The sequence below is a fragment of the Excalfactoria chinensis genome, chromosome 3, assembly GCF_039878825.1.
Source record: "Excalfactoria chinensis isolate bCotChi1 chromosome 3, bCotChi1.hap2, whole genome shotgun sequence".
Lineage (NCBI taxonomy): Eukaryota > Metazoa > Chordata > Aves > Galliformes > Phasianidae > Excalfactoria > Excalfactoria chinensis.
Genome location: NC_092827.1, coordinates 76851051 through 76877125, shown reverse-complemented (window position 1 = coordinate 76877125; position 26075 = coordinate 76851051). Strand labels below are relative to the sequence as shown.

The 26075-nt window shown below is 45.0% G+C and overlaps 1 protein-coding gene across 2 annotated transcripts in view; it reads left to right on the top strand.

Moving 5' to 3' along the window:
- The window catches only part of MDGA1 (MAM domain containing glycosylphosphatidylinositol anchor 1), a 128684-nt gene that overhangs the window by 52596 nt on the left and 50013 nt on the right, over window positions 1-26075 (top strand). For both annotated transcript variants that reach the window (XM_072332526.1, XM_072332525.1), the window contains exons 6-8: window positions 3038-3307; window positions 3693-4022; window positions 6872-7165. In XM_072332526.1, the coding sequence (XP_072188627.1) occupies window positions 3038-3307; window positions 3693-4022; window positions 6872-7165 (894 nt within the window). The remainder of the gene's footprint in view (window positions 1-3037; window positions 3308-3692; window positions 4023-6871; window positions 7166-26075) is intronic.

The following is a 26075-nucleotide window of genomic DNA, read 5'->3' as shown; positions in this document are numbered from 1 at the left end:
CAGCCTGTACCAACACCTCACCGTTCTTTCCATGAATAAATGTCTACTAGTATCTAATCTGGGCCACTCTTGGCACACCTTAGAGCTGTTACCTCTCATCCTATCAAGCACCAGCTTATTAGGTACTTACCAAAACTCTGAACTTGGTTCGCATATCTTATGCATCTAGTGATTTTTTTTCTAGTGTTTTAGTTGTAAATGCATGTTTATGCATAGTTATAAAGTAGCCTGACACTGCAAGCTCAGAGACTATGGCTAATGTGTTCCCATTAAATTGTTTCAAAAATGAAAATGAATCTGGCATTGTACTAAAAGTAGGGTTTGTGTTAAATAGCATGAGAATGTTTATCAATGAATATTATCTGACTTGCTTACAATGCTGGTAGTGTTGTGCATAGGTGAGAAAATACTGTAAAAAGAAATCGTAATTCTCTCCTTGTTTTGCATAGATCTCTTTTCCTCTTGTGTTCATGCATCAGCAACCTCTGTTGCCTCCTTTCCTCAGGATGCCTTTGCAACCGAGAAGGGTGCAGAGGTGCATGAAAATCGATCTCTTAAACATTTATAGACCCAGCTGCAATTGACTTTGAGAGGAACTAGTGGGTCAGGCCAAGGGAATCTGCTCTTCTCAGTCTGTTTGCTCCTCCTTAGATAGTTCACTTGGGCTCCTTGGGCATTTGCCTTTAGGCAGACCACAGTGCCCAGCATAGAGATGTGCTTCTCTCCAGCCCACAGTCAGAGGCTTGGCCCTCACAGCAGGCAGAGAGCTCTCAGTATTCAGCCTCAGCAGGAAGGAGGCTTTCCTTGCTGCTGTCCTGTGGCTCTGGAGCAGCAGGTTGGATCCAGCAGAACCACGTTGCCAGCTCAGCACCAGGCTGTCGTTGCCTGCTCCAGCAGGGCAGGGCTGATGTTTTCTCTTTCCTTGATTTCTGCAAAATTAAGCAGCCCAGCTGGTTAATTCTCCTGCAGTTTTACTGCAGCAAATTGGACTTCAAAGGGAATTGAAAGCGACTCTTTGTTTGTAATGGTCCCCTTGCTTCTCTGCAGACTCTGCCAGCAGGTTTTCTGAGCCAAGAACAAAAGGAATTGCCACAGGTTACAAATAAATGAGATTCATCTCATGCATAACAATGTCTGCAGCTTGTTAACCCCTATCTACTGATAGGAGTGGGAGTGGGAGCCCATGCAGACTGCCACAGCCAGGGCTCCATTTTGTGACTCTGCCTCAAGCTGCGTAGGTGGCAGCTTCGCAGCTTCCCTGCTTCCAATCTTACATGCATGCACAACCTGCCCCAAGGCAGTGCTTGCCCAATGTGTCACTTCTTTTCCGTGCTTCCTTGCCCGTAACATGTTACAGCTTTGCAAGATGAGCGTTGGTCCAATCTGCACATCAAGCAACACAGGATCCCAAAATCTTAACCAAAGGCTGCTGGAGTTCTGGCTCGTGCTCCCCAGCTGACATCTTTCTGGATGTAAGCAGGTTTTGACCTTTCTCTAGCTCTGACGTAGTTGCAAGGATGTTCCCAGGCAAGATGCTTCACCTATCGGCTTGTCTGTGCCCTTGACTGAGACCTGTTTAGTGTCAGGGGGCAGGAACAGCTATATGGTATCAGCTGTATTCCTTCTTGCCATAGGAAAGTGTCCTGCCCGACCACAGTCTGTTATTCTGTCCCTGGGTTTCTCAAAGTTTCATGAGGCCATCTGGAGCCCAGAGAGGACAAATGCTTGCTTTGCCATTTAATGAGCATCAACCTTTGGGCATGGACTTCTCTCCTGGAATGCTGGGAGCAGTCATAGGCCCTGAGTGCAGGCTGTGGCCTCTCAAAATTCAAGGGCTCCAACCACAGGCCTCAAAATGTCCAGGAGAGCAGGAGGCAGAAGAGTAACCCTCATCCTTAAGCACGGCTGTCCACATCTGGTGCAAAAAGCACATATCATGGCCAGGGAGAGGGCACTGGATTTGGTGTGCTAACGCAATATTCCAGCATAGCAGTTGTTGCACTGCTAAATTATGGTGCAGGTGCTGAGGAGAGAGCACTCCTCATCGCCTTGTTTGTACGGGCTGTAATTCAGAGATCCAACACCAACCCAGCACAGCTCATTAACACAGGGTCCAGGGAGAGGGAGGCTGAAATAATGATGCTGTTAAATCAAGCTTCATGAATATGGAACAATGTCTTATTTTGCATTATTATGGCAGTTACTTAAAACATACTCCCCGCCTTTGTGCTGGGGACTGCTACTTTCTCAGCTCTGTCTGGATGGAGCCAGCAGTGATGCTGACAAGGGCTTTAATAAGCTTGTCTTGGGATGAAGCAGAGAATGCAAAGGGAGGATGCAGTAAAACTGAGAATACAAAGGGAGGAGTTTGGGATCAGTTTGGGGAGAGAGGTGTAGTGAGAAGAGTGCAGAAATAAAATAAGCCAAAACCACATAGTAGGTTGTTCAAAGGATAAGTTGTCTAGACATTTTGAATCATTCCCAATTGTTCAGCTGTGCATGAAAGAGCATCCTAGGACTTGGTTTATAGTCTGTAGGCCAATGGGGAAATCTATTTGACACCTGTGTGATGGGTGCAGAATTGCTACTCATGGTCTGGTTTTCTAAACCATGGCTTTTCCATTGCCAAATTATGTCTTATTGTCTTTTCTCTCTGTGCAAGGAGAGCTTGGCAGGCTTTTCTCCTGAACGGAGTCCTAAGCCTAGGGAACCTTCAGAGAGCAATCTTAAAATAGGATGCCTACCTGTGTCCCTCTTCTGTGTAATGGCTGTGGGGTGTTTTAAGTATGGCCTCTTGTTTGGGTTGTCTGGAGGTCCTGCTTGCAGTTTTCTAACCATAGAAGAGAAGGATGCTTTAACTCAAAAAGGTGTGTTGATGATCTTGCTTTTTATCTGTGATGAATTAATGGGTCCCTACAGCTCTCCTTTCTCAGACTGGCTAACTTCAAGAAGAAATCCTAGAAAGCATGAAGCTGTGAACAGGTGAGCAGACAGGTCCTTTTCAAGCTTAGAAGTGTTCCTCTTTGTCCTCTTCCAGCCCCACCTGCTCTGAAACTGTCAGTCAATGAAACACTGGTGGTCAACCCTGGTGACAACGTCACTATGCAGTGCTCTCTGACAGGCGGTGACCCACAGCCAGAGGTGCTTTGGTCTCATTCTCCCGGCCCGCTGCCTCCCAACAGCCTTGTGCAAGGAGGAAACCTCACCATCTGGAGGATCCGTGTGGAGGATTCAGGCTACTACAACTGCACAGCCATAAACAACGTGGGGAACCCAGCAAAGAAGACAGTGAACCTACTGGTGAGGTGTAAGTTGCTCTTTTTCTCAGTGGAGGGTCTAGATTTACATTTCTCCTGAGTGTTCTTATACAACTAAGGGTGACTGGGATGCTTAGCAGAAATCAGTACACTGGAGAAGCTGTTGTGCTAGCTTCTGTGCTCCCACATCAAGAGTTGTGCTTTGGCTGCTTGCAACCTCATCCCAGGTTGTGTCATTGTTCTGGGCTAGACAGGGGTCCCAGTCTGCCAGGTGTGAAGCCTTGGGGATCGCTTGTGGGAGCTTAGCTAGGGAAGGTCCTGGGACATATATATTGCACAGAGATGCTGCCCTCCAAAGGAGCAGAGGGATGTTGTCTTGTGCCGTGTGAGGCTCTTTGCTGTCCCTAAATGGTTTTGCACTTGTGTTCACCCCAGCCATGAAGAATGCCACGTTCCAAATCACCCCTGATGTGATCAAAGAGAGTGAGACCATCCAGTTAGGGCAGGACTTGAAACTCTCATGCCACGTGGATGCTGTCCCCCAGGAGAAGGTTGTCTACTCCTGGTACAAGAATGGGAAACCAGCCAGGTTCTCAGACCGGTTACTCATCACTAGGAATGACCCTGAGCTCCCACCTGTGACCTGCAGCTTGGAGATTATTGACCTGAGATTCAGTGACTATGGCACCTACCTGTGTGTGGCCACCTTCCAAGGAGCACCCATTCCTGACCTCAGCGTGGAGGTGAACATCTCCTCAGAGACAGGTGAGCCTCTCTGTGACATCTGGGGACCTTCTGGGCATCACATCTTCCACCTCCATCCTAAGAGTTTTAAAATAAGACTGTTCAAAGAAGGCACCAGATGGTGCAGGAAGAAAAGAGGAAATGGTATTTCACCAAATTTCAGTAGTCCTTTTGCTTAGAAGGGAGTAAAAGGAAAAGAAAGCTGTTCTTTGCTTTCTTTGGCATTCCTTATGAGGAATATTTTCAAAGCTATGACCACAAGATTGGTATCATCTGTTATAGTGAATTCTGTGAAAAGCTTTAATGTTTACTGGATTGCAATTTCAATCTGTCTTGGGCATTCTCTGCAGGGCTCCATATGTTATAAATGCTTCTCACCTTTAGAACCAGGGTCAAAACCTCACCCCATGGCTTGGTGAGGACAGCCCTAAGATATAGGCGAGTTTGTGAGTCTTCCCGGGGACTAAAATTCAGGGTCTCAGAGCTGCATTTTTGCTTCTGGAAAAGTTGGTAGATCCAGCTTTACCCTCCAACACATCCATGTCATCCTGCTGTCTTTCCAGGACCTTTGCAAGTATGGCACAAGGCAAGTAATCTGGCGAGGGCAGCCAGCTGCTCATGAAGTTTGTCCTGAACCTTCATAGGATGTTTATTCTCAGTCTCTGGTTGTGTTGCACCCATTATTTGTGCTGGTCCTGATGTCGTTTCTGGACCTTAATTGCTTCAGCACCGCAGCAGAATGCATTGTTGTACTAATTCTGCTGATTCAGGAATCTGTCTCAGCAGAAATGCTGGGACCAGTCTGCTCCCAGTGGGACTTAACTCACGTTCACCAACAGCCTGGAGACTGAACCCTCACCTTGCCATGGACCTGAAAGACACCAATGGCTGGTGCTTCCATTCTGCTAGCAACCCCTTAGTTCTGGAGGTCTTGTGTTGGGTTCACCACCACTGGGAGTAATTCTTTTTGCCCAAGAGCAGTAGATGGCAAAGTGCAGTTGTGTTTAAGGATACAAAAGGTGGGAGGCAGCAAAAAGCTGGAAGACCCTGGATGATCCCACCAAAGAACTGAGCAGCATCTGTTGGCACAGGGGTTGGCCCAGGTTCCCAAATGAGGTGTCTGCAACAGCTGCTCTGTGCTGGTGGAGAGTGAGAGCCAGGCACTCACATGGCTGCTGGTGGAGAAGGTCATCCTGGGGCATTTTGAAGCCTCCCTTCATCAGCTTGGTTCAGCAAAGCCCCTTTTGTGACCCAGGGAGTGAACACCATTGGCCTTGCTGGAGAAGTCCTCCATATAGCATGAGCCTACCAGCAACAACCAAACCACATCTAACACATGGCTCCTGCATGAAATCTTGGTGGGTTTTCCCCAGAGTGCAGGATTCGTGCAGAAGAACAGCAGTGGCAGTTCCACATTTCCCAGCAAGAAAGGCCTGAGCTCACCAATGTGGCTGCTTCCACTGAGCGGCTCTGAGGAGACAGCTTTAATTAAAAAAATCTCCAAATGCAATTTTCAGCTTTTCCCCATGGAGAAAATTACCTCTCGCCAGGTGAGTGGCTGCTGGCACTGTTGGCGCTGAGAGTGCTGTCGTCCATCGCACTGCGCAGGACAGGGTGTGATGAGGTTCCCCAGCCCATGGGAGACTTGCAAATTGAAAATGTGGCTTCCTTGTTGCACTGGGAGGTCACTGCTGAGGGAGACGGGGCTGGAGCCATCCTAAATCTGCTTGAAAGCAGCTGTAGGCTGTAATGTGTGCAAATAGTTTAGCACACTCTTCCTTGCTGGAACTGAATTGAGCTAATATTGGTCAGGCCAGCTTGTTACGGCCTCTGTAGTTCTAAACTTTGCTTTAAATGAAAACGAATTACGTAGCCCTTGTGGTTATAAAATTGTCAATCCGAGTGTCACCATTGTCAGCTGGAAGGGCTGAAAGAGGAGCTTTCAGAAAACGATTGCTGCCCTTCCAACTCAAACGATTCTATGATTCTATATTTACTTCAGTTGAACAGTTAACTCTGAAGCCTAATACAAATTAAATGTCAACATTACATGAGTTTTAGCATGAGCTTTCCCTTCCTGGGCTTTTGGTGAATGTGGGGATGTGAACAACAAACTTCCCCCAGAACCTCTTCTCCCTTCAGCTTGGATTTCTTTTGAGCTGTTTGTAAGCAGTTTTGTTTGCTGTCTGAGAGCTGGGTTTTTCTTCAGCATTTCGGTGCCATTAGCTCTAGCTCCAGCTAGGCAGCAGCTCTGCTGTGTGAGCTTGTGATGCACAGGAGTGATATTTGCTGAGACCCCTCACTCTGGAGTGAGCCAGAGATGTCCAGCACACTGTGAATCTCAATGTAAAGCAAACAAAGTCACTCAGCAGATATGGCTCCTTTCTGTGGTTTAGCAGCAAACAGAAGTCCTGAGTGTCTGATAAGGCTGGAGGTTTACTAAGCACTAACCCTAAAAATCTCTGTTTCTGTCTAACCTCTGTAAGAAGACTAGATGTCTTAGCAGAGACATCTTCTATTTCTTGGTCAAAAGTTGGAAGTTCGATTTAGGAAATTTACTGACCAGAAATAGAGAAATAGATCGAAGAGGCTTTTGCAGTAAGAGGTGGGAGCTGGCAAAATGCTTCAGGAGAGCTGTTGCCTTTGACACTGGGGTACATTTTTGGAGAAGCTGGAATCTCCCTTGGTGCCATGCAGCTCCAGGCTCTGTAGGATGGTTTACATGGGCATGTGTTCCTGTAGGGATTGCACTGGTATTGTCAGTGTCGAGTTCAGGACTGCTGGTGTGATACAGGCACAAGCATCCTGGGAATGTTTCTTGCTTACTGGAAACCTTGTGTAAAACCAGTCCCTTTTTATCTCCCTTTTAGTGCCACCAACCATCAGTGTCCCCAAGGGTCAGTCTGCCATCACTGTCCGGGAGGGCTCCAGGGCTGAGCTGCAGTGCGAGGTTCGAGGGAAGCCTAAGCCACCCATCATCTGGTCCCGAGTAGATAAAGAAACCCCCATGCCTTCAGGGACAATGACGGTGGAGACCTATGATGGGAAGCTGCGCCTGGAGAGTGTCAGCCGAGAAATGAGTGGGACCTATAAGTGCCAGACAGCCAGGTACAATGGCTTTAACATCAGACCACGGGAAGCCCTGGTACAGCTCAACGTGCAGTGTGAGTATAACATATAAATGGAATACTGGTCTGAATGCCTGTGTGAATGCAAGTCTGTGGGCGAACCATCTCTGACATACTGAGTGCTGCTTGCAGGCAGGGCTGGCCTTTCTTACTGGGCTGAGATGACACGTCTCTTTTATCTGGGGACCTTTGAACAGTTTGTATTTAGTTGGCCTGGCTGCAAAGACAAGGGTAGAATGGTGTATGGGCAGTGTGTTGCAAGTGGAAGAGAAGGGTGCTATCTGTATTTGTACACGATATTTTTCCATTTCCCTATCAGTGGACTATTGCAAAACAGCAGCTTTGCAAGATGTGCATTCAGGGCATATTAAAAAGGTTGTGAAGTCAGAATTGTTCAGAAGATGGCAAATGAATGTCAGTTATACCATTTCTACCTCATACCCTTTTCTGCGTCTTACTTTTCTCAGCCTGAACCATTTTGCTTGGAAAGCAGCACCAGGCAGACCCTCACCGGGACTGCATAATCCCAAATAGTTTCCATGCAGAGCGTGTGAGCAACAGAAAACTGATTCTTAGCATGTGGTGTATTGAGTGATTTCAGTGACAGGCGGTGTTCCCAGCCCTGCTTTGACCATGATATCTGTACATAAAGGCGAGCGCTGCCTCACTCCTCCCTGGCTCACTCTGCAGGGAAAGAAGAAGCAGGACTGGAGCAGGTAACCGGGCTGAAGCCAAGCAGGCACAGTGCTGACAGATTCATGCTGTTGGGAGCTCAACAGTAACAAAAGTGTGCCATATCCTTCAGGCACATTGGAGTATCCGAATATTCCCCTTTAAAATCAGTCTGTCTGTCCATTTGCAAGCATGTCAGCAACTGAATTATGGGATGGGGATGGGGAAACGTGTGTAGGTTTTCATGAAGTGGAAATGTGTGTGGAGAAGCTTCCTTTGAGCAGGGTGTTTATGGGTGCCTTCATTTAAGCTGTTTTGGAAGGCAAGCTGGAACAAGCATATGGTGCATGGGAGGACACAGCAGGGAGAGTGATCCTCACCCTTGGAATGGATGGAGATACAGCAAAGTCACATTCTGGAGCAAAGAACAATCAGATCTGCTAGAGTCCCCAGTTCTTTGCTGGTGTTTGAAAGTGATGCTGTCCCCACTGTATGGCACTGCAGAGGGAGAGGCAGTGCCCAGCCTGGGATGAATTCAGGCTTGATAGGTAGTCTGGAGGAGAGTCACAGCTGTGTGTCTTGAGTTGGAGAGGATGGGCACTACTCTCCATGCAACAGATGGTAGGCAGAAGCCTAAAGTTGTTGTGGGGTGGGACCCGTGGTGTGACTGACCCACAAGAGGGCAAAAATTTGATGAACTTCTGTAAAAAAACCATACTCTTCTTATAACTTTCCCTGAAGCCAAGCAGTGTTTTGTTGTGATCTAACCCAAGTAACAACAGCATGGTCTATGCATGCTAAACAAACTGTGAAACAAGAAAGCAAGGCAAGAATTGCCCCCATTGCTTTTATATCCCCTTAAAAAACGGGGGGGAAGCCAACAGCAAATAGCACAGTCCCTGTTTATGCCTCTCATCCTTGTTTGAGCAGCTGGAAAGAGGTGGGTGCGGTGGCGGGGCCACAGTGGTTAATTGAAACGTTGCTCTGCAGTGTGAGGAGCTCATTAGTCCGGTCGCTTGCTCTGGAATTCTCATCATGTCGGAAATGGGGATCGTGTGGCTTCTGCAGCCTCCGTGATGAGTGCTTCCCACCTGAGGGCCTGGTTAGGTGATACGCATCCACAGAGCCGCATGCGCCCACCCACGTGTGTGTGTCTGCATGCGGACATGCCTCTCTGTGTGTCTGGGTGAGCTCCTTTTGAACTAGCTCGCTCAAGGGAAGAGTGAATTCTGAGTGATAATGTGGCTGTTTCTCTGATTTGCTCCAAAGCTAAAGTTGCAAAATCAATACAGCAGATCTGATTAGATGTCAGAACCTGTTTCTGTATTTCTTTTTTCTTTTCCTTTTCTCCCCTCACCCTCATGCATATAGTTATATGTATTGTAGCAATCCAGCCCAGAAATAGGCTTTGCCAGCTGCACTGCAGTATTGGAAAAGAGAGAGCAAGAAGACAAAAAGAATAAGTCAGCCGTCACAAAAAAAAAAAAAAAAAAAAAAGAAAGAAAGAAAAGAAAGAAAAAAAAAAAGAGTTCTTATTATTTTTTACATTTTGCAAGCAGAAAAAAGATGTTCTTTTATCTTATGAGCAGTAATTGTCTATCATCAACTCTCTGACAGGCTGGCTAGTCTGCTCCCTGGACTTCTTGGTCTGAACTGTAGGGGGTTGGAAGATTAATAAGTTCATGAAAGTCCTTGCAGCCTCATAGGTCTGTGGTTAGGATCAAGAAATGTTACATACTGGTTAGAGGGAGAGATTGTGCTCTGCGGAACTCCTGGGGATCTAGCTACCACTCAGAGTGACAATCGCTCGTCTTTTCCCATTTCTTTAAATCAGGAATAAAACTGCCCTGTCTCTTCAAGGATTTGTGAGGCATAATAAACATAGCATTTCAAAATCTTGGAACAAAAATAGCCAGAGAAGGGCAGAGTGCTGTTGTTAATAATATCGATGCTATTGTTAATGCTGTTGTCAAGCCTTTTTCCAGGATTAGGTAGTTGCTCAAGAAAATCCCGGCAGAAAAATGAATCCTCTGCAGAGGTGGGTTTGAATTGAAGGCTGGGTCACTCTGCGCAGATGAGATCAGCATAACGCTGTAAAACACCCTCTGGACTTGAAAGTGTACAGCTCTCTGTGTATTTTGGATTAGAAAGTATAATTTGAGCCAACACGTATGAAAAGAGGAAAGAAAAGTCTCCGCGTGGATCAGTGAAAAGGATGCTACCTAGATGCAAATTTAGCAAGTACATAATATGAAAGGAAAAGTAATAATAAAAAGCTGTACATTCTGCAAGCCTGGTCAAAATTGCGTTTCTATAAATCACAAGAGCAGGAGTAATGCAAAGCTCTAGCTATAGCAAGAGCTGGTCTTGGGGACAACCTGCTCTTATTGTGGTGATCATAGAATCATAGAATCACCAGGGTTGGAAAAGACCTAAAAGATCATCCAGTCCAACCATTCACCCCTTACCAATAGCTCCCACTAAATCACATCCCTCAACACAACATCCAATTGTTCCTTGAACACCCCCAGGGTCGGTGACTCCACCACCCCCCTGGGCAGTCCATTCCAGTGCCTGACCACCCTTTCTGAGAAGTAATGTTTCCTAATGTCCAGCCTGAATCTCCCCTGCCACAGCTTGAAACATGTTACATTTGTTCTGTTAGAGTCTCACATAATGGTGTAGTGCAAATTGCAATCCCAATACACTGTTCTGCTTGCATGATAACATGCCAGCCCTAATGCTTTGTCAGTGCTGACCATCATGTTACGTACTTCTGGACAGCTTTGTCAAAGTCCAGCTCATCCCTCCTCATCACACCTAATCCTTGATACTTCTCCTGTAGGGCACATTTACGTAGTTCAGTCTGAACAATGGCACTGTTTCTCATCTTTCGCTGCAGATGACGTCTTGGCAGAAGGAAACACTAGAGAATGAATAAGATGGCCTGAGAACTTGACCCCCTTTGGCTCCAGAATAGTAGTCCACAGTCATCTGAGATTTGTCTCCAACGAATTAGACTTACTACTTAGACTACTTAGGTAGAGTTTTGCCACACTAAGGAACAGATGGATTGTTGTGTTTTGTCTTCAAAGCATAGTTAATGTTGGGTGCAGTCAGGAAAGTAATCTGACATTCTCTTTGGAGGGGCATCTACCGTAGTTAACAGGACTTTAGGAGATACGTGTAGTTCTAGAAATAGACGTGGCTATAATGACAGTGATGAGGATAGTGATAGGATGAGAGGTGATGGCCTGAAGTTGTACCAGGATAGGTTCTGGGTGGATATTAGGAAACAGTTATTCTCAGAAAGCGGTACTGCATTGGAACAGGCTGCCGAGGGAGGTGGTGGAGTCACCATCCCCAGAGATGTTCAAGAAGCATTTAAATGTGGCACTGAGTGACATGATTAGCAGGCATGAAGGTGATGGGTTTATGTCTGGACTAGGTGATTTTACAGGTCTTTTCCTACTTTAATGACTCTGTGATTCTATGATAAGCAGACCTGGCTCTGCCCCCACCTGAAAGGCAGCCAGAATACATCCTGGGGGGGCATCTGTTGCCCTTGTTACTTAAAGAAGTGTTCAGGTGCAGAAGCCTGAATATTTCTCATCCAAGCCCACATGCTATTGACTCATTTCTCTTTCAAATCCTCCTGAACCCACAGGCAGTGCTGTACATTAGGTGAGCAATAGTCAGCATCAGTTCTTCCTGTTACCTATGTAGTAAATGGAAGAACAGGGAGGAGAGGAGGCAGTGATTCTGTCAGTAAGTAAGAAGTATCACTGGACCCATGCAACTGGAAATGAAAATGTTTTAAATGGTTTCAGTCAATGTCAGTGCTCTATGCGGGTGTCCTACCCGCTCTGAAACATATGCATGAATATTAAGTACTTTATTAACAGTGCTCTTGAGAAATGCTTTTGACATGGAGATGGTTCTTCAGAGTGGTTGTGATGGGGCTTTGGGCTCCTCAGAGCTCCCTGCAGCTCTCCTTGCTTATGTGAAGACAGTCTAAGAGAAATGAGACTGTCCCTGGCCTGTGCTGGCTCATATCTGTGACTGAGTTGGCTTATTCATCTTGCTGCTTGGGCCATGTGAGCTGGAGTATGGAGCCATCTGCTAAGAATTTTAGACTTGGCTGGTTTAATTTGTGCATTTATTAATAGTAGCTGTTTTATTTTTTTTTAATTATGATTTTAATCAGTGAAGCCTAGTCTGACACTCTCCTCTAAGCTGAAGAGTGCAGTTCAGAAGCTATATTGGGAGCAGGAGGTAATTTTTCTACTCTTACAGTGGCTGGGGCATTCCTCTCCTTCCATGCATGTTCCAGTACTGCTGTGCTACGTCCCACAGGTCTTGTTCATAGGAGAGTGAAATCTAGGCTCTTGTAACAACCAGAGCTCTGGGATGCTCAGGATGATCTTAAGAATTAACTGAGGTTCTTCTGGAGAAGGTGTGTCTGCATTCCAAGTCATGGGCAAACTCTGCCTTCTGTGAATTCAGTGTTTGCCAACCTGAACACCTTCATTAGTGAGAAGAAAATTATTTGTAGCCACAGGCATGACCTCAGCCCACCAGTATGAATGGACAAAGCCTGACTCTGTCATCTGGTCCCACTTCAATCAAAATCCTCCTTGTTTCCCTTCTAATTTGTTACAGCAAGGTTTGTGTGACTAAGCTGAACGCATACATTATTTCTGTTTTTCTATCAGCACACAGAACCCTCCTCGTTAAGAGCTGAGAGTTTTGTTCCTGTTTGTCAACACGCTTTCAGCTAGCAGCACTGTCTGGGATTGCGTTGCTCTGAGTTTGTGTTTGCGCATACAGCTCTGTCCTCAGTGCTACAGCATGAGGATTGCTCACTTGGCTGCCCAGTGCCTGGGCTGCTAACAGCTAATTAGAGTTGTCAGTCTAAGGACGGGCTGAAGAAGGAATTCATTTCATTCCGTCATGGCTGTAAACCCAAATGGCCATGGTTCAGAGCACAGTAACAACCACAAAGGATTAGCTGGCCTTGGATTTGTTTTAACAATTACCATCTCTTGCTCCCAGGGCCTGGTAGACAGAGACTGTGACATCGCTTACATTGTCCTCAGATTGAATCTTAAGATGGGGCTGTATCAAATGCGGCCAAAGAAAGGATGGCTCCTGTTCGTCTAGGACCTGTTGGCCCTACCTTCCTGCCAGCCTCATGGCACTGAAGGGCAGCTAGTCTGACATGCCAAAGGGTGTTTGGCCAAAACTGACTTCTTTGTGACTGCCTTTGTAGTCTTCATGGATCTAAGCCTAAGAGTTGAATTCTTGTAGCATTTGGTATATGTGGCTTTGAAGGAAAAGAAGTCTTTCACAGAGTAAAGCTGCTATGTGTGCTTTGACCTGCCAGAATTTTTTTTCCCTTCAGCACATGGAATTTGTTCCACAGGACCCTGGTCTGAACTTGCTGCCTGATGGGGAAGATTCTTGTGTGCTGCCACTCACTGAGATTTTCTTGGGCAGTTTCCTTTGTATCCTGAGAGCTTTTCAGATTCACCTCTTAGATTTAAAATGGTCTGACAGAGCATGTCTGCATGCTGTGGCGGCCAGGAGATGTATGAGATCTGAGATGTAAAGCAAAAGGCCCATATGGTGGGGAGAATTCACTGGAGCAGTGATGTCTAGGGAGTAGATTTAGATGCATGTTGGGTGCAAAACATCATATCTATAATGATAGGTTGAAGTAAAAGCCTATGTGGGATCTCCTTGTCGAGAGATGAATTTGTTTGTTCAAAAAAGAACTAGTTTAAATCAGCTAATCTATTTCTCAGTTATTGTTGGGAGAAACAAATACCCATTCCATAAGCTGCTGTTATCCCATTTTTGGCCAGACTCTCCAGGAAGAGCAACTTAATTTTATCAAGTGAGAGAGATGTCCAAGCTATACAATTTTGGCAGGAAAGGAGACAAGAGCTGCACACACACACAGAGGATGGCAGACAGCCTTGGTCATCTCTCTTTGGATAATTGCTCACCTACTGTGGCCCTCCCAGAGCTGAACACCACATCTAGTGCTGCTCAAATTCAGATACTCCTTTTAAGATTTTCTTGCTCTGGCAGCTATTTTCCCTTTCAAACCTAGCATTACATTGGCTTGTTAGGTTAAAAAAAAATCTCGAGGATCCTCTCCAGTGCTTTGTGCTGGGCCTCCTGCAAGGCTGCAAACGTGCATGTCTGGTCCGGGTGTATCCTTGTCTTTAAGACATGGGAGTGTACATCCCCAAGTGTTTCTTTGGTTTTGAGCCCCGTTGTTGATTTTAGGCCATGAGTTAAACCATCTGTATCAGAGATCCCCAAGCTGTGATGTAACTGGTGGTACCCAGACTACACTGAGGCAGCCTGGCTGGTGGGAGAGGATATCTTGCTTCTGCTCTGGTTTGCACAGGCATATAATGCAACTTCCTTCTATGACAGTGTATTTGCTATCATACATATCTGCCATGTGCTTACCACCAGTCCAGATTTATCTCTTAGTCTGTACAGCGCCATAGGCGTATGGATGAGTTCAGGATATGGGCACTTGGCCAAGGCAGAGAACAACGAGCTATGAATCCTGAAATGTGGGTTAGAGGGATATTCTCTGCCACAGGTGGTAGAGGACTGGTACCTGTTTGTGTGAATTGAGCGTTGCTGCTACACTTGGAGGAAAAAAAACTTAAATCTGGGGACCTGGACTAGGGTTACAAGATCTAAGAAGGTGGGAAGGCCTGCTAGCAGTAGCTCTATTCTGCTAGAATATATGAGCAAAATAGATTTGGTGAGGTGTGTGCTATACTGTGACCTGTGCGGTACCACTGGCAACAGGAGACATGGGGCAAGGGAGGTGGTAGATGGAGTCAGAAAACTGCAATCAGCTCTCATTTTAAAGCTGGGATAAGAATACGGGAAAGGAAGGAATGTCTCATTCCTATCAAATCCCACCTCTTGGTGACCAGAAAACAAACATATTGAGTACCCAGTAGTGGGGAGGGAGATACCATGGAGCAGGGCTCACTGGGGGAACGAGGAAGATACTGAGCAGACAAAAAAAGCAACTCATTTTCTTGTAATAACACTCAGCCTCTGCAAAAGCATCTGAGGCACAGAGAGAGGTGAAAACAGCTGTCCACACTTGCAAGGAAGCATACAACATCAAACGTAACACAGAGCCTATGCCAGGGGAGCTGGGACGTGCTGTCCCCAGCCTCTTTGACAGAGGGAAACAATGTGGTGCCATGGCACTGTGCCAGTGGCTTTGATTTTCTCCCATGATTTTTTGGCCATAAAGCACCTCAGGTAGTACCAGCAAGGGTACTATCCGTCACCTCCCTGTGCAGAGCTATTTCCTTCTAACCCACTTGAGGACTGCAGCAGGCACATGGAGAAAATGCACAGAACAGTGATGCCATGTTGAAGGAGGGATGTTGTGCAGGGAAACACCCCCCCGAGACACCCATGGTATGAACAAAAACCATAACAGGAAACTGAGCATCCCAGGGAGGGGTCTAAATTTTAATTAGCTGTGACCATACTGACCCTGAGCTCTGAAACAGCACCAATTACAGTCACTCCTGCAGGGAAACTGTTTGCATGTAAATTACATTGCAGAGGTTCTCAGACTTTCCTGTAGCTTTAATAGGTCTTTCTGCCACCAGTTTTGTGCTGGGACACTGAGGGTCACTCAGTGGGAGGCTGAAGGTTCCATTTTTAGGAAGAGTGTAAGACTTTTTGGAGATGCCTGTGGGGGGAAAAATGCTTGGTTACTAGTTTATGCTTTTTCACTTGGTTCTGTCTCTGAGAAAGAAACTATGTTTTCTTTAAAGCTAGAAAACTGTTTACTCATTGCACAAAGATCGCATTTCCAACATGCGCTTCTCACCTTACTTCACATAGTTCCTGATTTCCATCCCTCTTTGCCTCTTTATTGCAAACAACAAATAAGCATATGCACACACACTCCTACCTTACCTCAGCTTTCACTTGTGAGTCAAACTTAATTGGTCTCTAGGACTGAGATAAAACAGTCAGTTTTCTTTTATGAACCCAATGATGAACCTGTGAAACCCTTGTGGTCCCAGGAACTTACAGACGTGGTTAAATTTCCCAGCTGCATGCAGACTTGTTGCATTTTGCATGATTTTGGAGTCCTTGTTGCTGGGGTCATATGCAATCACAGGAAACCATGGAAATTTTTCATTACTGTTGACTGTGAGGAAGCTGACTTCTGAGTGTTCTCTTGTTTGCCAAGCTATGAGGGGATGAATGGAAAGTGGAAGAGACTGAAAATTACTGTTTTTGCAGGGAAGAAGCATCTGGGATAGATCCCTGCTGGTAAAGAAAGAATGGCAATCGAAGGCCAGTCCAGCCTTTGCAGGTTCTTGATCTGTTGTGACCCATTATCACGACTGGAAATCTCATCCATTGCAAATGTGCTGCAACTCTAGGCAAAATTCAGTCATGCATTTGATGGGAGGGATTGGTTGGCATGCCAAAACTTACAGGTTCCTGGCAGTGGCTAAGACTGAGGTCAAGAGAATAGTAAATAATGGTGGCATTTGCACAGAGCAGGGACTTTCCTTACCAAGTGCTGATAGCAAAGAGATATTTTACTGCTCTAATCATAAGCTAGAATGTGGTAGCTCATAACAACTTAACACAATATAGATGGGCTTAATAGTGCTAGCCCTGCTGGGATTTTCTTAGCAGTTCATATCATATGCATAGAACAGACCCTTCAGCCAATATCTTGCTATGCTGTAAAATGGGGAACTGGGGCTTGAGGGGAAGGGAGCAGTGCTTCACGTAAGGCAGATTGCCAGAAAGAGTATAAAGTGTCTAAAGCCATGTTGGCTGCCAGCTATCACCTTCTCATTTTCCATGAACTTCAGTATGGTTTTCAGGAGAATCTGCCTTGTGATCTTGGTGGGCACAGAGGTGAGATGGTGTCGTGGTTTTGTAATTCTTGCTATTGGTATTCCACATCATAACATCATGTGGAGCACAGAGAAAAAGAACTGCACGTCCCAGAGGACCTCACGGTCAGAGAGGGAAATACGTCATGGCAGTGACGCTGGCTCGTTCTCTCTCTGACTGCCTGGCAGCGGGTGTGGGTGTGCTTCCGAGCTGTGGTGCCTTCAATTCCAAAGTAGGCTTCTCGATCTTCAGAAAACTCTTTCTTTCTTATTTTACTTGATTTATTAGCCTCATTTTCAATTAGATTGCCTTATAGTGTGTTATCTCACATTCCGATATCACAGTTAGTAAAATAATATTTTCCTCCTTAGATTGTTGCTGCTTCTCTGTTTGTTTCCTTGAGCCCAGCTCCCATCTCCCTACTCCTTTCCCTTTTCCCTTTCCATTTTTGGGGGCTGGGGGGCTCACAGGCCTACTGCCCCTCTGTCACAGACATAGATGAACCTAGACAACTCTGTGACAGATGGGCTGTCCTGTAGTTCTCTAGGTCTTCCTTTTCTCCATTTTTAAATATGGGGATTATGTTTCCTCTTTTCCAGTCAATGCAAACTTCCCCAGACTGACTCAACTTCTCAAATATGATGGATAGTGGGTTAGCAACTTAAGTCAACTTAGTCCTTCAGTAAGTTGTTTCCCTCAGGATGTTGTTCCAATGAATTTTTACTGCCATGGTTCAGTTGTCATGACTTACTGTAAGCTCGTTTCTTTTCAGTTTCCAGATACAAGCTCTGTTTATTCCTTTGTCTTCTGACATAAAGAGCTATTTGTTATTAGTCTGAGATACCAGAACCAGTCATCTCTTAGCCTTTTTTTTCAGTATGCAGTCCAGTCTTCTCTGCCATTCACCACAGTGCGTGTTTTCCAGTCCTTTCATCATTTTTATAGTCCTCATTTTTTTTTTCCAACATCATTCTGGCAGAATGTCACCCCTATTAAACAGATTTTTCTAAATGATCTCATTGATGCAGATACAGCAGTGATGCCCATTTCACAATACTTTCAGTTGTTCTTGACTTAATCATCCAAAGATTTTGACACCTTTGAACTACAGAATTATGCTGAAAGTTGACATCCACTTGGTTATATTGACTCAGGCTCCTCCTGGAGTCACTGTCTCTTTTTTGACAAGAGTGAAACATTCTCTCTTCAACAGCTTTTTTTCCCCAAGTCTTTATGTTTTCCAAGGCAAGTTGAGTGTTCTTACCTTAAGCTCATTCTATCAAGCAAACCAAGTGGTTCTGTTTGAGGCAACTCTCAAATACCGTATTTACTACTATGTGTTTTCTGGGCTGGATGGGGCTGTGAGCAGCCTGGTCTAGAGGGAGGTGTCCCTGCCTGTAGCAGAGTGGTTGAAATAGGATGATCTTAAAGGTCCCTTCCAACCCAAACCATACTATGACTCTATGATTTTACATTACCCACAGATGTTAGCATCTTATCATGAATAGGTGCTTAAGGATGGTGATTCTGTTATTGCATGTTGAAATGATGTATTTCTGTGGGGGGGAAGGAAGCAAAACCCAAAACACACCCCAGAGCTGTGCCAAAATCTGCACACAGCCACACCAACCGCAAATGGGTGCAAGGTCATTTAGACACCAGAGATGGTTATGTATGATACTGGATACGCAGCCAGATCTGGGGAGTTTGTAATTGATATTCTCTAGCTATGCCAGCCTGCTTTCTGGCTCTTTGACCTTGGTGGTGATGTGAAATAGCTTCAGCGTAAGAGGTTCACGAGGAATCTCACCAGGGATGTCTTCCTAGGGAAGGTCTTTCCTTTCACTACAGAGATCTCAATGGTGCGTGCACCAATTTAAAATTTCTTTTTGAACTCTTTCGGTGAATGTGGTTTTAATCTGTTTAATGCGGGCTGCATTCGAATAGTATTACATCTTCAATTAGTCTGTCGTGTGGAAGCAAGCCAAGATCCTTCCAACGCCTGAGGATGTTATGACAAGATAGTTACTTTTCTTGTTGCTTTCTCAAACACTACCCAGTTTTTCTGCCAAGGACCCATAAAACCATACTAATCACCATTCATTTTTTAATTTGTATAGTTGCATCCCACATTCATCTTCCATAAGTTCTTTTTCTGAAATCATTGAGTAATAAAAAGGTTTATTGCTGTGTTTTGTCAGAGTTTTTCTCTGCTTACATTGACCCAATGGGCTCACATCTGCACTCATAAGGAACACAGTCATGTCTGATACCGAAAACCTTTATTTCCTCTGGTGTTTGGAGGTTGCTATTACACACTTCCTTTCAAAGACTTGGCTAGATACCCTTTTTTCCCATATTTTCCTCCTACCATTTTGGAGGTTTTGCAATCAATTGTTAGTCTGTAATCCTACCATTTTTGCACAGATGAATTCACACCCCAGTTTGCAGATCCAGCTACAGTCTCACAGAGAGAAGCCTGTCTTTCCTTTATCTCTGGCTTTAGTCAATAATTTAGCTACAGATATTCTCAGATTTGAGTCCATGCAGATTCTTCCTAGGGCTGTACACAGAATTATACCCTTCCTGTGCCCACCACAGTGGGATGGCTCAGCAACCACTGTTGAAACTTGTTTCAAACATCTTTTTCATCTGGTTCTGAAAAGTGCTACTACCTATCACAGGGAGGGTAGAATGAGGAGGATGACATGTTGCAGTGAATTCTGCCTCAGTTCCTCGGGCAGAAAACTGCAGATGGACCAACTCAGCCTAGGATCCAGTTTAAACACTCAATGCAATGGATATGAAGATAATGGCCTTCGTTTTTGTGCCCCGGAAAAGCCGTGAATGGGATTGAAGGAAACTGTATGGAATAGATTTCAGGCACATATCTGTTGGACCAAAATCCACTCTGACCCGAGGGCTCCCAGTTGATCTGCAGAATGTCTTAACTACTATCAAAGTTCTCATTCCACTTTACAGGGGTGCTGATTCTCCAAATGGCTCCACTAGTACTGGCCCATAAGAAGCCTAGAAAATCAAATGTCCGATTTAACCAGAGAGTGGGCTTGCTAATGAATTTCATTCTCTTGCTCCAAGTCCACAGGAGATACAACAGCCGGTAGCCAGGTGGGAAGGTCAAGAAATCAGGCTGCTGTCCTTGAATTATTGCCAGTCTGTGGAGAGTGATTCTGGGAGGCCACCACAACTAGAGCAGTCCAGAGTGACAGTGCTCGTCCTAATGTAAGGGAAGATGAGAGCTGCTGGGATGCGTGTGTGCTTCTGCAGTGAGGTTGGTGTGCTGCTGTTCTGAAAACATGGTGGCAGCATAGAGATGACGTGAGGTTTCCAGGAGAGCGACTCCTCTGTAGCTTGAGCCTTGGCCCTTCTCTGGTTTTGCACTTTGTGCAGTAGATGTTTGGCTAGCAGCAGAAGCAGATCTCTCTGTAGTTCAGTGTCTCTTGCTGTTAATGGTATGAGGTTGTTAAGTATGTATACACCAGGCTCAGCATGTGAAACTATAAGGCTAAATTATTGAAACAGCTGAGAAATAATTCTAAAATGTGAGAGTAGATAGCTTACAGCCCATTTCTCTTAATCTGTTTGTGGCTGGGGCCTGGTTGAGGCCCAGAATCTTCCACTGTCCTGCCATTGGTATTATCCTAACCTAGAGGCAGAAAGCTCTACAGGATACAGGTCTTTACCAGTTCTGGGAACAAGGTGCTGAGAGATGATTTTCTGTGACCATCAATCTGCTAGAGGTGCATATTTTGAGAAGTGTGATGGTTACTGATATGACAGATAAAGCATTTTTTTGCTTGTTTGTTATTTTTTCCTCCATTAGAATTGTTTAATAGAGGAGAAGTTGGACACAGGAACTTCTGAAATTCACACTTTTAAAGTCATACAGGCAATAGTGTGAAGGACAGAGGGTGAATACAAAACTCTTAGATGGCAGAGACTGGTTATTTGGCAGCTGATATTTTGGAGGCAGTCGCTGTTCTGAAAGACCCTAGTCATTTCCTCTGATGGACCGCCTGAACTTATCCCCATTTTTCCAGCCTTCATCCTTGATTGATCCGATCAATCTTGATTCATCTGAAGATGATGATGACAATGATGAACAGGTAACCGTCCAAAGAGAGAGACAGAAAAATGCTAATAGTTTAAAATGTTCTTGCCTCTCCTTTCTCTCTTCTACTTCTGCTGCCCCTGTGTTTTTAAATTGTGTGCATTTCTTAAGTTCCTCTATGCACCACCCGCCTTGTTATATTAATTCTTGTGGGGAAAATTGCTTTGATATCTGTTGACCTCGGCTGCTTCATCTGTGAGACTGAACATCCGACATAAATCTTTTCATTTGAGCATCCTTTCAGCCTCCTTCTTAATGGTTACGTTTTCATTGTCGTCATCTTCCTCAGATGAATCAAGATCAATCAAGGGTGAAGGATGGAAAAATGGGATAATGATGACAGTTAGCGGAGCAGGATATTAAACGACTGGCAGCAGAACTCAGAAGCAGCAGATAGAGAAGTGATGGAGAACCGGGTGTTTTCTGTACGCTGAGTTCTTCCCCCTTGATTCATATTTCCTACCAGGCCTGAAGTCTGAGGAAAAGTCTGGTTTGTGTAAGCAGCTTCTCCACTCTATAGATAAGAACCACTGCATTAACTTCTCCTAGTCTAGCTTTGCCCCACGCATCCTTTTTTCTTAATAAGTACAGGCAGAAATTTTGAAGTAAACATATTAAGGAGTGCTGTTAGTATTTGATTATCTTAATTGCCTTTGGTGGCCCTCCTTCCTTACCAGGCTCTTTCTGGCTTGGATCTTTTCCCCATCCAATTCTGATGCCTGTCACCTTTGCAATTAAAGGACGTCTGATTTTTTAATCAAACTTTTGCTCTTGGCTGTGCTGCCTCTTGCTGTACCTGCCTGTTTTGAAAGCAGCTGTGGAGGGATCATCTAGCGCTCCCAATTCAGCTTTCAAACTGAAAACAGAAGGTGAGGTAAGGCTTGTAGCCCAACTCTGAGCAGAAGGCTCTGACCACCTGTGGCTCTGACAATCACTGAATTTCTAAAGAAGGAACTCTTCTCCCTTTTGACAGGATTGTCATTCTCAGGGGCATTTTCTACTGCCCTGCCTGCCCCCAACTTTCTAAATGTATGGAGGTGACTGAATTGTTCCAGCACCTGGTGATGGAATAAGAGCCTGTTGCTACTGGGCTGCTGCTTGGAGCCAGCAATCACCTCTGCCTGGTAGCTCTTCTCGGTGTGGGTAAGATCTTCCCTAAGAGACAAGGGGAAACAGACAATTCCTTGCAGGCAGCTGCATATTCTGGACATGAGCCCTAGCAGTGGCACTAATTGGATGCTGTCTGGAGTCCAAAGATTTATTGCTTGATTTGCTATAGGGAAAGTGCTGTCTGGTGTCTGTTTTGCTTTCCAGAGTAGCTCTGCTGTGGCACAAAGCAGCTCAAGCACAGGAGGTGGCACCTGTCCAACAGCAGGACATGCTGCCCAAGTTTCAGATGCATGACTCAGCTTATGGATGAACTTATCAAACACAGCACTGAGAGTTCATGGAGAGGTTCATATAGAGGGAAGGCGCTGGACACAGCAGAGATGTGAGGGCTGTGGGCAGCTTTGGCTTCCTGTGCAGCTCTGGTAGGAGGGAGGTAATATCAAATAGGGATTCCTAGTCCTAAATTGCCTTCTGGATACGTACCCCACACTTGTTGGTTTTGGGGGAGGTTACCTCCATGAAGAGGTGATGTTCGCCTTCAGTGCCTCAACAAAGAGCCTGAAGTTAGATGAGATAAATCTGTCCTTTAAAGTCCTGTTCTAGCTAGCTCCAAGTTTACTGTCCTTTTTCAGTATTTCCAGTCCTCGGGAATGTGGAAGGCATGTCCTAGAACTATGAACACCACAGATGGTCTGTTTCTCTTCTATTTTCACTTCCTTACATTCTGGATGGAAGAATAGGGAATGCATTCTGCTGCAATGGGCCAAGCAGCTCTGTTTCTGCTCACATGGTTTTAAATGGTACCGGTTGCTCTCTGCCCTACTATAGGTCTTCATGCCCTGCTTCTTTTTGCCAGGCACGTGAGGAGAGTTAAAGCTGTATATTCAGATTTCTCTTATACTTTTCTCCTTCCCAAAACTGTTTGTATATGATACCTCTGGCATTTAAAATTCTCAGGCAGTGTTTCTGCCCAAAGAAAACAGAAATCTAAGAAGAAACTAAAGCTGAAGAGCAGAAGACAGAGAGAATGGGAAAGCTTGTAGATACATATATGTATCAAATGCCAACATCGTTTGTCAAGGACTCCAGAAGAGGAGAATTTGGTCAAAATTTCTCTCATTTTGGTTCAGGTTGGGAACTACTGGGATAGGACAGAGCTGATTACTAGAATGTAACCAGCTATGGGAACAGCTTGTAGTAGGCTTAAGCTGCAGGATGAGGTTAGATGGTAACAAAAACCAGTACCTAACCCTGACATAGGAAAAAACATGTGAATTTCACATTCTGGAAAAAGAATCTTATTTGGTTCTTTGTGGTTCATTTTTGCTTCTTTTTCTTTCCTCTCTCTTTAGTTTGTACTGGCAACGAGTTTCTTTATTCCCAGAACTACCCAGTTGAGTAGCTCACCTATGAATTATTGAGTAGTGAGATAACTGGTCTTCTGCCAGAAGTTAATGCATATGGGATGCTTTTGGGGAGAGAGTATCACTGGCTGACTGTTAGTGAATGTTTGCATCTAAACTATTTATATGCTCTTGGGAGCAGGATGTCACTCCCAGCCCAATTTGTTAAACAGAAGCATGTATTAATGGATGCATGCGTATGAGCCGGCATCTCATTATCTTTTAGGAGACAGAAGTATAAGCCTGAGTGAAGAGATGGTGGTCTGGCAGTGCTCCAAATGGGAGGACTTCCGTCTTATGGGTATGTGGGTGGGCAGGAGAAAAACAAATCTGGCATAGCTGTCATCCTGCTTCACCACGCTACAACCAGCAAAATTGCGTGTGAGTTAAGACAATATTTTCCAGAATCTCTAAAGTAAAAGACTAGATATGGGTTATGCCATTGGCTGAACAGTAATTGAAGGCAGCTCTGAAACAAGCATGCTCACTGTCTTACCCTCTTTACTTGTTTTGTGAATTACTTTTCTAATTGGGTGGTGTGTGGGTTGGGGGAGGGTTAACAGCGTGCATTTCACATACAAAAGTGTATGTGTCCTCTGAACATACACCATCCTTTCCCACTCATCTTTCTTAATTAGGGGAGCACACTGTTTTGAAAGCAAGCACTCAAAGGTAAGTGAGGCATGGGAACGCTTGTCTTTGTAGTGTCTTGTTAGCACAAATTAATTGGGCTGTGAGTCTGAGTAGAGTTCCAGCATGTCTGGGACAGATCTTTTTTATGGAGACATATATGTGAGGCAGAAGGTCTGGAAATTCCCATCCAGGATGGACTTTCTTGAAACTGCTTTACAAAGTGAGCAAGGGAGGTCTCATGTATTAATCATCACAGCTCATCATGCAGGAGAGGAAATTCTTTAGCAAATCCTTCTTTATTAAAACAAGGTGAAGACGAGTTGAGTTAATTGGCTTGGAAAGTTCAGAGAAGAAAGCAGAAAAGATGGTTGTGAATATATTTTGTTTGCTCTTCTTTTAAAACCAGTCAACCAGCACACAGCTAAGCCTGCTCTGCTCAGAGCTCTGGTCTTCTGGTCCCCCCACCCACTTCTCTAGCAGAAAATGTACTCGAGGTAATATGTATTGTTTGGAATAACAATACTTGCAAGTTGGCTCTCAAGCATTTTGCAGAAATAAATCTTTTATCTCTTTATACATGAGGACGGTGAAGTGCAAAGACAAAAGGCATAGAAGAAGGAAAGATATTCTGGCTTTCAGCTCAGATGGGTTGAGCAAGCTTTTCTCCATCTCCCCTCTTCTATTTCAGAAAGAAACAGAGGAAACTGAACTTGCAAATGTTAGCTGGATGTTTGTCTTCAAATGGAAAAGTGCTTGGTTGGTGCCCAATATGCGTTATTGGGTATGGAATATGGATGTTGTTTTAGAGAACAGAATTGCTCAGCTGTGATTTCGCAGCCTTGTGACAAAAGAAGAGCTTCCTTCTTGCTTGGAGGGAGAGCTGTGGTCTCTCTTGGAACTCAATGCATGGAGTTTTCTATTTTCTACGAAGGCAGCATTGTGACACATTTAACATCTCTGATTATGGGACAAGGAGTTGGATAAAGAAGGCACCCTCTGCTGTCATCTAGACAACTCTGGTATGAATTCAGGAGGGTATCTACCAGAATGTAAATGGATGTTGGATGGAGTTGTATAAATCTCATAAGGCCTTGACACAGCCCATGCTCATCTCCAGAGAGAAATTGCTGACTGATATCTTTAGCCACTTTGGATAACAAAATATAGCTAAGGATTGTGCCTAAATAGAAAGCACAGTCTTTCACACCAGATTTTCTGTATGTCTTTTGCAGTTTTAATCCTGTAAATGAGTGGTCAATTATCAGCTTACACACACACAGGGTGAGGTGAAGCCTATGAGCAGGAGTCCCACTGATGCTGTAATTGTGCGGCTTGGCTTGAGTTGTTCAGCAGAGTAGGCTGGGAGCTGCAGAAAATAAAGCCACTTGCTAACCTAGCAAGACTTGCTATTGTCACTGCTTGTTTTATGTGCTGCACTTTTTAGATTTAAGTATGATATGTAAATTTTTGTCTAATTGGACTGGCGATGGAAGAATAGAGCTTGTTTGTTTGCAGTTCATTGCTGGCAGCTTGGGGTGCTCCGACTTCAGCCTTGGTGGAGGAAACACACCCAACATCAGTGCTTGCCTTCTGGAGGCATCTGAGCTTGATGTGAACGTACAGCACTCAGCATCACAGGGATCACAGAATAGACCTCCTTGAGCCATGCGTGAGCATGGTGACACCTCAGTGTAACACAGAGATTGTGGTCTCTCCAGCAAGTACTTTGGATCTTGTGAGGAAGAAATGTCCTCCTTTCCTCGAGGCTAAAATAAGAACAGGCTTTTTCAACAAGTATTTGCAGTCTTGGCCACAGCCCAACAGCCAGTGCTTTTCTCTCTCATCTGACAGGACAGTGCGCTTCAGTTCTAGTTATTCCCAATGAAACCAAGAAAATGAGAGGTTATCGGAGCACAAAGTAACACCCTCTGACACTTGACATTTCTTTGTTGTGCTTCCCTCGCTCCTGCCCTTCATCATTGTGAACACCGTGCTAGTTTAGCAGCCGTCAGCGCAGAGCATCTGCTCCGTCTCACAGCAAGGGAGCTGCTTGCAGCCTGGCTTTACT